Source organism: Schistocerca americana, chromosome 6, assembly GCF_021461395.2.
Source record: "Schistocerca americana isolate TAMUIC-IGC-003095 chromosome 6, iqSchAmer2.1, whole genome shotgun sequence".
Taxonomy (NCBI): domain Eukaryota; kingdom Metazoa; phylum Arthropoda; class Insecta; order Orthoptera; family Acrididae; genus Schistocerca; species Schistocerca americana.
Genome location: NC_060124.1, coordinates 320,542,048 through 320,555,111, shown reverse-complemented (window position 1 = coordinate 320,555,111; position 13,064 = coordinate 320,542,048). Strand labels below are relative to the sequence as shown.

Below are 13,064 nucleotides of genomic sequence, written 5' to 3'. Positions count from 1 at the left end.
AGATACTCTTTCTTCAAAAAAAAAAAAAAAAAAAAAAAATGGTTCAAATGGCTCTGAGCACTATGGGACTTAACAGCTGTGGTCATCAGTCCCCTAGAACTTAGAACTACTTAAACCTAACTAACCTAAGGACATCACACACATCCATGCCCGAGGCAGGATTCGAACCTGCGACCGTAGCAATCGCGCGGCTCCGGACTGAGCGCCTAGAACCGCTAGACCACCGCGGCCGGCTTTCTTCACTGACACCCATTACTGAGCCACGGAAGAAGAAGCATGCTTGTGGAGTGATGCTAGATTTGAAGGTAGCCAGTTGGAGACCTGATATTGAATACATTTTCGTCGCCAGCAATTGACAGCAGGCGGGAGGATGTTGTGTTAGATTGTTATTGATCACCATATTTCGCACTAAAGTCTTGCGTTAAGTATCAAATACCTCCACAGGGTAGTCAAGTGCCATTGTTAATGATAACCCGCGTGTCGGATGGGACGTTAAGCTCGGCAGCCTCATTTGCGTTATTTTAGAACCGTCATCTATAAAATTAAAGCAATAACAGCCCTCGGTCGGAAAAATGAAGTCTTTTTGACCTAGGTTTCGGCCGCTACTAAGAGTGCCTTCATCAGAAATAAAACGTTTAAACTGGCCTATAACATAAGTACAAGAAGAAGCATGCTTGTGGAGTGATGCTAGAAGCTGATCACGATATCAACATTTTGCACACTGAGAAGAAAGGGCATAGATTAGATGTTCTCGAAGAATTAGAAATTTTTAAGCTTCTCGAAACGATGGTCTCATTCTTAATGAGCAGCTACAATTACGTAATAGAAGCTTATTAAGCGGTATAAAGCCATTACTTGATATTTGATTTCGTGTTCCCTCGTGCAGTTACCGAAATATTTTTTCTATCTAAGTCGATTCATAATTTTTTGTTCATTAAATGATTTATATTAACTACATTTCATGTTATACTGTTTTTCTAGTCGCTGAGTTATTCAGCTCCCTTTTTAATTCTGTAATGGCGTTTTCAGCCTTTAAACTGTTTCTTCTAAGTTCGTATGTAGACAAATTGTTACCAACAAGACTGAGAGCATCAGGAGACCTGCTCTTCGTGTTTATGTGAGACAGTCCATATCCGTCACTGTACTTCATCTGCTGTGGTCAAGTAGAACGACATTTAGAAGAGCTTGTCTAAAGAAACTAGTTTGGATTAGTGTGTTCTGTACTGTATGGTGATAGACCCCCACAAAACTTTTTGTTTGTAAATTTGTGTAACATTTTCCAGATTTTATTTTTCCACCGAAATGTTCTCGAAACACGTTAATGGGAAACTATCATTCAGGTCGATGGTGCGCGCCAGGAACACTGAGGCTGCTCAGATTGCCGCGGTCATCTGTTTTAACACCGAAGAGTCTCCCGTTGTATGGATACGTTAGCTATGTAGCACACGCTCTCACTTTGGAACATTAACTGACCGATTTTGATAAACAGCAACTTAGGTGTAGAGGAACGGATGAGGTGCCTGTGGTATGAAATCGTCTACGTTCTACACATTTTCAGTGATACCAAGAGTGCTTATGTGCAATATTTAAAAATCTATATGAACAGTATCAGTGTTCTGATGGCGAAAAAAAGCTAAATACACAGAAAAGTATTGTTTTCCAAAATAGTAACAGCGAACTTGTGAAGGTTGTTATCGTGGACAGTGTATCTTCTATGGATAATAGTAAATCAGCTTTATTTTTGCATAATACTTTTTAAACAAGACTATTTTATCAGTTTTCTGCATGGTGTACTTATAGATTATGCAGCACGTGTTACTAGAAAGGAAATCTGTACTCACCACACCAACCATAAAGAAGAAAGAGCCCAGCAGTCTCACACTCTTGCCAAACCGCATCTCCAAATACTGAGGAAGAAAAAAACGAGTGTGCTAGAGAAATACTGAGTTAATTGATTTATTAGAGAGAAATTTTATCAAATAAGTAAGGAGTCCTTAGATTATTATCAAGTTGGGTGAAACGGGTGAGGTTTAATATTTTTCTTGCTGTATTAACGGTGGCGATTTTATTTTTCGGCTACCTACAAGCGTGCCATGTGTTGTGTCTAACTTGCAACAAAGCAATAGAAAGAAATAAGAAAACACTACACCTTGCCAGTACATACACGCTTCTATTAAATTTTGTTCAGCAGGCTGTGGATAATGACGTGGGGTTGTAATTACAAATCCTCTTCATGACGAAAAAACGATTTTGAACGAAAATACCAATTCTTATTCGTAACAATCCAATACACAGTTGTCAGAATCCTAACTCCCTATCAGTTGAAGAATGAAAATCTCTGAAGTTTCTAAGACGTTTGCTCGCTGTGAAACGCTAACGATTGTAAGTATCCGAAATTTGTTGGTACTGAGACGCAGTTTTTATAGCACGGAACGGAATCCATGCGAAATGTTGCGAGTTGCACGCATGCAGTGTCAGTCACAATTATTTAAAATCCCGACTCGATGTGCCTGTAGAAAATTCGAAGTCAAGCACACCGACGAAAGTTTAAATTTTTCAGCGTAGTTCGCACAGAAAAACTGAATGCACTGTACTACTTTCCAAAACCAAAGTCCGAAATGCGCCATAAACTTGTAAAGTCTTTTCCTATACGTCATTGTTTGGCCTAAAAAATTTAATTCTGCACTTTTATCACTTTGTAATGTTCAAAAAATCAAGCGAGGTGTTTCGGCGTAACTGTACTGCCGCCTAAATCGACCCATAGACTGTCAATTATATCGACAGTACAGGATGTACATTAAGTCTGATAACACTTTCAATTATTTATTGCATAAGAACTAAACATAGTACAGATGTCATACATATTGCATTTTGGAGAGAAACTCTGAAAGTTCTTTTTTCAAACATTCGATATACGAACCATGGGTGACCTGGCAGACGTCAATACGGTAATCGAATTGTTGCCATATCCGTCCCAGCGTGGGATCGTCGACTGTGGCAGTTGCTTCCCGTATTCTCTCCCGGAGGTCTGCTACATCACGTGGTAGAGGCGGTACATACACCAGATCTTTAATGTGTCCCTACAGAAAAAAAGTCGCACGGAGTGACATCTGGTGATCGGTGTGATCCAACACACAAAAAGCTCGCTCCGCACCTGAACTCGCCATGTTTGCGACTAGCGCTGACTATCGGCAAATTAACAAACTACGCTGTGGCGGTATACATGAAAATTAACTTTCAGGGTTTCTCTTCAAAATGACATATGTACAATATCTGTACAATGTTTGGTTCTTGTGCAATAAATAATTGAAAGTGTTCCCAGACTTTATGTGATCCTTGTATTTCCCAGATGCGCTACAATATTGACAGTCTAGAAGTAAGATTCGCAGGCTGCGCAATAATATTAAGAATATTAAACATTTGGAAATATATTGTGCTGTCTGGAAATACTGTGCCGTCTGTGGGCAGTGTTGGTAATATTCTTGACAATCTGTTGCATACTACGCAGATCAAGGTATTTAAGTTAGGTTTGTGCATCGAAATACCGGTATATAAGTCATTGCCGGCACTGTGGGCTGTTAAGGTACATGAGTACAAAAACAGAAGTATTAAGTGTCATGAATCGTACGATTTGTTGCTCCGAAAATATAAGGAACGACCAAGAAGGAAGTTGTTTTTAAAAAAATTTAACTGATGCAAAATTATGAATAAAAGTTAATGTAGATGATTTTCTTTGTGCATACATTACTTAGCTGAATATAATTCTTTAATGCACGTATTATTGCATGACACGTTTGCATATCTATGTCTCAAATACTGTAAGGTGAATATGCATTTGTAAATTTTAAGTCTTCGAAAGAACTGCTAGCAGGAAGGTGTCGCAGCGTAATAGATAAGCGCTGACTTAATGGAACTGCGTCTCTGATCGTATTATTTTGTTGTTTGGTAATGGGGATTTGGGGTCCGCAGAGAACCCGTGGAGGTCGACAAAGTGACTATATTTTGACGCCAATGTATGGAGGGGACCCATTTACAGCTATGTATCAACTTTGGACCATCAGTACAAAAAAGGTATGATAATTTTTTTCTCATTCAACTCTAGTTCCCTCATTACGTTTTCACGATTGATCTCTGACGCTTCTTGTTCCAATTTTTCAGCCACCTTTTCTTTTCCCTTACAATAAAGTAGAACAATTATCACAGCAGCAGCATCTTATCGTCCATCAGTCCGAAGCACTGTGTTATTGCACAATATTACTGATCAGTCTAGGGAGACAATATTGCACAGTATTATTGTCGAACATAATGACCGTCCGGAGGCCAGTTTATTCTCCAAGGCGAGGCACAATCTGAACGGTCCGCGACCCATGTCGTTAAATAACGGGAACAGTAAAGTCTCATTCCTTAGATCTGAGCGAAAATGAGGGTTTACAAGACGTCAGGAGTATTGTGATTTGGTGTTGAGATTCTGATTGCGGTGTCGAGGGATTGAGGAACTTTAGAAGTCAAATGACGGTCCAGTACGATCCTGGGAATTTGTTTCGGGGATCTCGAGGGAATTGTCCACTTTACAATAGTGAAGAAGCCTGTAATATTCAACAACCAAAACACACTACACTGAGTAATGCAATGTTCTTCAGAGATGCAAAATTACTGCGATATGTTTACCGCCGCTGCTGTAACACCTCAGTGTAGCGTCTGTGTGCTGCTCTACCATTGGATTCAGTGAACTCCTACACAAAAAGTGTATCGGCCTACTATTCATCAGTAAACTAATCAGGTAGTAATACCGTCGAAATCTGTACCTTTGTGCACTATTTTCAGTGCAATACAGATACAAAGCTAATTGGGGCAAGAAACCAAGTGCAAGTATAACCTGATGTAAACTGTACTTTGTGACACATGGGCTTCCAACTACTGGCTACATGTGGTAATATTTATGTCCGCTTGTCACATGTTTCTCCTGACGGTACATCCAAAACTGTTCATAGTCATCATTAATGACAAGATGTGCTACACTTGTAAAACTTTTTATTTACTAGAGGATAAGCACAAGCCGGTTTCGGGACTTGTGTCCCATTTTCAGGTACATCTGCAAAGCTATAAGTAAATAAAACTCCGTCCGAACAGGCCATGAAGGCCCAACGGTACCGACCGGCCGCTGTGTCATCCTTAGCCCACAGGCATCACTGGATGCGGATACAGAGGGGCATGTGGTCAGCACAGCGCTCTCCCGGCCGTTGTCAGTTTTCGTGACCGGAAGCGCTACGTCTCAATCAAGTAGTTCCTCAGTTTGTGTCACAAGGGTTGAGTGCAGCCCGCTTGCCAACAGCACTGGACAGACCGGATGGTCACTCATCCAAGTGCTAGCCCAGCCCGACAGCGCTTAACTTCGGTGATCTGACGGGAACCGGTGTTACCATTTCGGCGAGACCGTTGGCTAGTAGTAAATAAAGTGAGCATTAAAAAAAAACTAAAACCGAAGTTATACTAAAATTTAAAAGAACAAACCCCCTATATGTATATAAAATGTGAGTCCATATAATTCGAATAACAGAAGTTAAATTAAGTTGAAATAGTGCATAAAACAAGAAATCCTCTCAATTCCTAGGACTGCCAAACAGTCTCTCGCAGAGAAGGATTCCAAATTAAAAGAGCAGAACCGTCACAAATAAAATCAAAATGTAAACTATTATACGATCCAAGATACCATATCCCCATTCCAGAACTTACGAAGATCCTGACTTGAGGGAGCGTCAAACATGGATCCGCATCAAGTTATACAGGTGGTCTTTCAATGAACAAAATAACATTACGATAACAGTCTCTTCCACCAGTATGTAAGAACAAAAAATTTTCCCATTCAACAGTTAACGAAAACACACCGAGGAAGGCCATTTGCAACAGTGGCCGAAACGTCTGAGAATTTTACACATTGACGATGCGGTCAGAAGCCAAGTAGAATTTTATTAACTGTGAAACGACTGCGGAAGCCTACGCTTGAATTGTTTTAAATATTTGGGTCAACTTTCTTTGTTATTTGGCTTCGCACGAGCGGTAACGTTCGTGTTGAGACACGTTGAGAGGCTGACTTGAACTGTAGTGTCACTGTGTCACCAATGATGGGAACAAAGAAAAAATGTCATGAAATGACTTAAGCTGCGGTGTCCTGTGACGTACCTCGTAGGCGGAAGTTATGCCCAGGTCGTGGAAGACGGGCAGGAAGGCGAAGGCGCTCACCACTCCACTGAGTAGCACCGCCAGGCAGATGTAGCTGTACTGGACGCCGTACAGGTAGGACTCCGTGGCCATTCCCAGCAGCGTGATGCCCGAGATGAAGCTACCAAGGGGAACCAGGTTAGTCTAAACCTCACATGCTGCTATTCAACTTTATTTATTTATTTAATTTATTTAATCTAAGAAGGGCCATATGGTTCTTTCTTACATCAGACCAGCTGTAGTGTCGCAAGTTGTTCCAAGCGAATGTTTGTTTTAGCATAGCTTGCTGTATGTAACTTCGGGGACTGACATCTAGCGGCCTACCCGGGAGACACACGTGCATCTGTCACTGCCTGCCATGGGAAAGCTATTCAGTGTCTCTTACTTAACGCGTACCAGATATAAGGCTCTAAATAAAGGATAGTAGCTTTTATTTATTTATTTAATCACTTTCAAAATTTGTATACTGCACTTTGTTATTAATAGAAAGGTGGTGTGAAAATCTCAGCTTTTTATTGGGCATATTTTCGGAGATAAAGAAAAATTTAAAGTTAGAAAAACTACACTTAAGAAAGGAAATTAACCCGGAAACATTTATGACTTGTTTCTGGTTGTCAATTGAAATACTCACCTGAAGTACCATAGTACAGAATTATTTAACTGAAATTTAATTTAAAAATTTCAAATACCTTAAATTTTCTAAGTATGAAATCTAGAAGAAGTTCAGAAGGAACTATTAAAATCAATATTTATTTTATTATGTGTTATGTGAGCCTGTGAGTAAATGAGAGTGTGCATGTGGGACATTCGTCAAATTTCAATATTGCATTATATACCGTCTTAAGTTGGTTGGTTGGTTTGTGGGATTGAAGGGACGAGACTACTAGGGCCATCAGTCCCTCCATCTTAAGTAACGTGCAAGAGTTACACATGCCTGTCGTGGAAAAATTATCCTAGGGGATTTACCCACTTTGCTGATGATGTATGTCTAGGTGTGTTTGCTGTTTTAACAGAGCAGCCATAAAACCAGCTGGAGTAAAATCTGTATCTAAAAAATATTTCCAGAATTACTGTCTTTTCGTTTTCGTTTATTAAACATTATTATAATATTTGCATGTCAGACTGACGTAAATGCGTCTGTGTATAAGGCTTGGTGCAGGCCAGTTTTGGCGTGAGTTTGATCATCAGCGAGCATTCTGATTGGCAGTCAGTATGGTCAGCCAATCAGAATTGAAACGGTTCCCACTCGTTACCTGATAATTATACCGGGAGAGAGGCTGGAAGAAGGATGTCGCTTGCTACCTTTGAACGCGGACAGTCATGTTACTAGTGCCAGTAAAAATAATGTTTAAGATGAAGAATTACTTAGTGTTTGAGTTATTGGTGAGCTAAGTCGATAGCAGTTGTTGTTGAGGACTGCTTGGCGAAATTTCAGAGTTTTTGACTAAACTTGACTTGGACAGATATTCGCGTGTGAAATATTGGCCTCCATGGAATCTACGTGCAGCATTTTTGGCGAGTAGTTTAGTTTTCAGAAATCCACAAGAAGGACCGAATGTAATAACTCATATTAGTGGTGAAATTAATGACTGTGAAAACGTTGTTTCATTTTGGGTCGGATTTGGACAGATTTCTGACTGCTGTGCATATGAAATGTGTGTATGAATCGTGAACTGGAAGTAAATAGCCAATAGTTTAAATGTGGACTGAACAGTACCTTTTCTTTGGTTATCAGGGACAAAATAAACATTATGGTGTGGATATTTCGGACATTATTTTTCAGAAGCCAATCCATTTTCTTACTCCCCGATAAAACTGGATGACAGTATTTATACAGAACTTTTTTTCATAACTAGAGTTGCGTGGCCCCAGTAATTGTAGATATTAGGTGGTGTTTTTATCAACGCTGCTTTTACATCAACTTGTAAGTATCTACGTTGCCGAGTGAAGGGACATTGAGCAGACGCCGTTCTGAGGTTGGTGAGTTTTAATTTTCAGCCTGCACAGTGACAACGACGGATAGATACGAGAAATTAAAGCCCGACCCACCGTACAGGGACTGACACATACAGTACCGTTTTACATCAAACTTCCGAAGAAATAGCAAGTTTAATATGACAAATAGAATTAAAGTCATTTGAATGATTGAAGTGGCAAAGAGAGAAAATAATACTGTCGATGCACTAATAAAGTTAATGCTGTGTAAATTGAGGATAGATAGGGAGAAAGGAAGGGACTGCTGACATCAGCTGCATCGGGATTATATGCAGAATTAGCGACGAGGAGTAAAATTGTGTGCCGGATCGAGATTCGTGCCTAGTCTCCTGTTTAATAGTTACCTGAGTTAACCACTGCTTCATCGAGGCACAGTGTTTATCGCAGTTGCGCGGACTATCTCGGCCGACCCACGTTTCCACATAGCGCCAACTATCCACAGTCCCCGTCCATGCCCTCTATGCTTGCTATTTTGAGATGTCCGGAAGAACAGACATCACGCATTCATGTAGTTCGTATAAAGTTAATGCTGGTTGCACTTGTACTACTGCAGATGCTGCCACCAATAGTGTTAATAGTACCAACAATAACAAAGACAATAGTAACTTTACTGACAGTAGCAGGTGTAAAAAGAATTTATAGATGTTTAAGATAGATGTTTTCCGATATAGTGAGTTCCGGGGAAAGGAAATTCAAAGAGACAGCACCACCTAAGAATACGGGGGAAGGGGGAAGATCTGCATAACGAGCGCGTCCGGGGACAATGATAACCCTTAGTATTGCTTCAGCAGATATGTCAGTCTTCTGAAGCTGATGATATTATTCCAAGTTGTGTTCCTGATACTGAGGACATATTCAACCCTAATGTAAACAAACGCCGCCTGCTCAGCACGAACAGTCATTGGTTGTCAGGCATTGTACATCTATTCCACATGCTGTGATGCAACTAGAGATAGGCCATAGTTATGCATCAGTTCTTTCGTTGATTCGATGCGAATCGGTCGACAGCCTTCATGTAATTAATAAACTTGTTTTTTTCCGCTCATGGATGTCAAATAATTTATTAACAAAATGGTTCAAATGGCTCTGAGCACTATGGGACGTAACATCTGACGTCATCAGTCCCCTAAAACTTAGAACTACTTAAACCTAACTAACCTAAGGACATCACACACATCCATGCCCGAGGCAGGACTAGAACCAGCGACCGTAGCGTCGCGCGGTTCCAGACTGAAGCCTCTCTAACCGCTCGGCCACACCGGCCGGCTAATTTATTAACTATTGACTCTTGTTTGTCCGTTTGGTGCTGGAGAGCCGCTCGGTCTAGGGCGCTGTGCCACGGTTCGCGCGGCCGCTCCCTCGGAGGTTCGAGTCCTCCCTCGGGTATGGGTGTGTGTGGTCCTTAGCGTAAGTTAGTTTAAGTTAGATTAAGTAGTGTGTAAGCCTACAGACCGATGGCTTCAGCAATTTGGTCCGATAGAAACATACTGCAAATTTCCAATCCACAAATGTTGATTTTAAACTAATTTCCTGATGAGCTAGAGACTTCAAATTTTAAACACAGCTCTGAAGTAGATGACAATGGAATATTATCTTGCTTTCTTGTAGATCTGTTCTGAGGGGTTAGGGGTGAGACAAAGTTCGTTAATGTCAGACATCTCAGCTGCTCTGCAGGATCAGTGAGCTGTGCAGACAGAACTGGAGTTTGTTCCAGGTAGTATGTGAGTGGATGGAGACAGCTGAGCAGACAGGGGGAGGGGGGTGAAGATATGAACGCAGAGAAGGGGAGGAGGAGATGCGTGCAATATATGTGAATACACGGACACAGGCGCAAGTCTACGTAAAAAGGTAGTGTACACGTATATAATTATTGAAATAAAAATATAACCTCATTAAAATATTTGAAATCGTTTGAGAAATTAGACATTAATAAGACTAAAAAGCAGAAAATAACTATTTATAAATATTTTTTTTTAACATAAAATGTTTTGGAATGAGACTAAATTTCTCTTAGCCCCATACAGATTCCTAAAGCCATAAATATATCACTGAAAATTTGTGCTTGCGAGTTTTTTTTTATAGATCTGACAATACTTCTAATATTTATAATGTGAAACGTGCACAAGGAATAGATAAAGTTAGGATGTGACCTATTCGCGCATCGGTTTCTCTGGAGTATCTGTTTGGGGTTGGATCTTTATAAGGCCAGGGGCAAATATTATATACATTTTAGTCCGATTTAAAAACGTGTTGAATTAAAAATTTATTTTTATCTGCATAATTATTTCTCATTTATTTGCAATTTCGAATATTACTCCTCATCTTTAGGCAGCTGGGAGCATACCACAAATCAGCCCATATGTCAGTTCACAAAAATTAGCGTTTGTTCTATATAAAATACAAAATCTGTGTGTAAGCTATATTTCAGTCTCAAATACATGTATCTATGCTGCCGCTGGTGATTATTCGAGTATCTTATGATATATGAATATAAGAAGTTGTGGGTATTTGCGGTTGAGACAAGTAGTGCTGGCGTGCAATTTTTTGCATTTTACACACAACAAACGCTTGTTTTTGTGAACTATCACATGAATTAATTTGTTGTATGTTTTCAGTTGCCTGAAAAAGTAATATTCGAAGCCGTAGTCGCAATAAACAAAAAATAAATTATTTAACACCTATAAGCAGAAATAAACAGGTTTAGTGGTAATGATTCTAGTATGAATGACGTAATCAGGCACAATAAGACATTCGAAGTCATCGGTATTTTCTCGGCCAGCATTTTAAATGTTTAATTCGTGTAGTGCTTGTTTCAAGTCTCAACGGACAGTCGATTTCTCTGTCCCGCGAGTTGTGCTCTTGTGGTACTTTCATTTGCGTGCACTGTGAAAACATGTGAAGTTCTTCGAGTTCTGCAGTGAATCATAGGCGCTGAAGGTTAAAAATAGGTGAGCGGCAGATTTTGCTTAGTGCCTTAGTGCCTAGTTTATAGAAATAATCCGTCGCTGCCGATACAGCAGTTTTCAGAAATCACAGCTGTGTTTTTAGCAGAGTCGAGTGTATTAGGTGCATACAAAGAAAAGCAGAGCAAAGCTAAACTGTCTAGTCCTGGTAAGACGAGAATCTCTTTCCAAGCATTTATCCCGACTTGCGGGTTCTGCTTTATAAGTACCGATTTGGCATGGATGCCCTTCCTGCCACCACCCCATAACCCCTGGGACGGAAACAGTGAACGCAAGCGTCTAGTGTAAATCATGTAACAGTGCGAATGTGTTTCGAATGTCTGTGAGTCGTGTAACTGAGGTGGGACGTGGGGACCAGCCCGGTCTTCACCTAGTACGATGTGGAAAACCGCCTAAAAACCACATCGAGGCTGGCCAGCACACTAGCCCTCGTCGTTAATCCGCTGGGAGAATTCGATCCGGGGCCAGCGCGCCTACCCGAGTCCAGGAAGCAGCGCGTTAGCGCTCTCAGCTACCCTGGCGGTTCCTAGCAAGACGAGAATGTGGGAATCTAAAAATATGACGGTTTTGTGCAAGACGCTGTACGGTCAAAGTTTCAGGCGTTTTTGTTCAGAACTAAAAGCCTACAATAAACAGGGTTCTTCAAGTGGTGATCTTAGAAATTGCATTAAGTGAAATTCGAAGTTATACTGTTCGCTTGCTGTACATCGTTTTTACAAGTTACATAATCAACGCCGACACGACTTCAAATTTCCTAACTGCCATCACGAAAATTTCAGCGAGCCTTCTTTCGTAACAACACAATGCACGAAGTGATTTAGGCTGCCGGCCGGAGTGGCCGAGCGGTTCTAGGCGCTACAGTCTGGAACCGCGCGACCGCTGCAGTCGCAGGTTCGAATCCTGCCTCGGGGATGGGTGTTTGTGATGTCCTTAGGTTAGTTAGGTTTAAGTAGTTCTAAGTTCTAGGGGACTGATGACCACAGCAATTAAGTCCCATAGTGCTCAGAGCCATTTGAATCATTTTTTGATTTAGGCTGTTCATTTCCTGGTGAATACATAAATGAGAGACCGTTTATACTTACAAAAATTTCTATTAGTCGTCTTTTTAACAAATAATTTGTAATGAAGTTGTAATTTTTGGTGCACAAGCAGTCAGAGCATAGCATCGCTCCGCTGGTCGAACGTCAGTTGCAAAAAGGCGACTACGAAATTATGGCTCCGTGTGCCACCTGCAGAGCATCCACTACTATTTTGGCACTACTGTGAAAATAACAGCTCTGCCTCAGCAGTTGTGAGAAGTGTTAAGCAGGTGGGAGCAGAAACACCGTCATGGCAGTTACGGAAACTGACCTGTGTATGCACCGCGAACTGAAACAGGTCGAGCATCGCCATACCAACGGCACAGCACAGCGATTTGTCTGTTCTGGGACTGGATGACCCGTTTTCTCACTTTCGAGCGACGGAATTCCCATAGCATGTATGCTTAGAAGCGGTACATCACCATAACAAATGAGCACCTCACCTGTAAACACTGAGGTGACAGGAGTCATGGGATGCCTCCTAATATCGTGTCGGACCTATGTTTTGCAAGGCGTAGTGCAGCAGCTCGATCTGGCATGGACTCAACAAATCGTTGGAAGTCCCAGGCAGAAATACGGAGCCAAGCTGCCTCTAAAGGCGTTCATAATTGCGAAAGTGTTGCCGGCGCAGAATTTTGTTCACGAACTGGTCTCTCTCTATTATGTCCCATAAATGTTCGATGGGGTTCATATGGCTAAATCATTCGCTCGAATTGTCCAGACCAATCGCGAGCAACGGTAGTGGCCTGGTGAAGTGGCGCATTGTCACCGGTAATAATTCCATCGTTGTTTGAGAAGATGAAGTCCA

The 13,064-nt window shown here is 41.1% G+C and overlaps 1 protein-coding gene across 3 annotated transcripts in view; it reads right to left on the bottom strand.

The window, feature by feature from the left end:
• The window catches only part of LOC124619612 (sodium-coupled monocarboxylate transporter 1-like), a 212,021-nt gene that overhangs the window by 136,620 nt on the left and 62,337 nt on the right, over positions 1-13,064 (bottom strand). For all 3 annotated transcript variants that reach the window (XM_047146115.1, XM_047146116.1, XM_047146117.1), the window contains exons 3-4: positions 6,181-6,340; positions 1,842-1,907 (exon numbers count right to left, since the gene is read on the bottom strand). In XM_047146115.1, the coding sequence (XP_047002071.1) occupies positions 1,842-1,907; positions 6,181-6,340 (226 nt within the window). The remainder of the gene's footprint in view (positions 1-1,841; positions 1,908-6,180; positions 6,341-13,064) is intronic.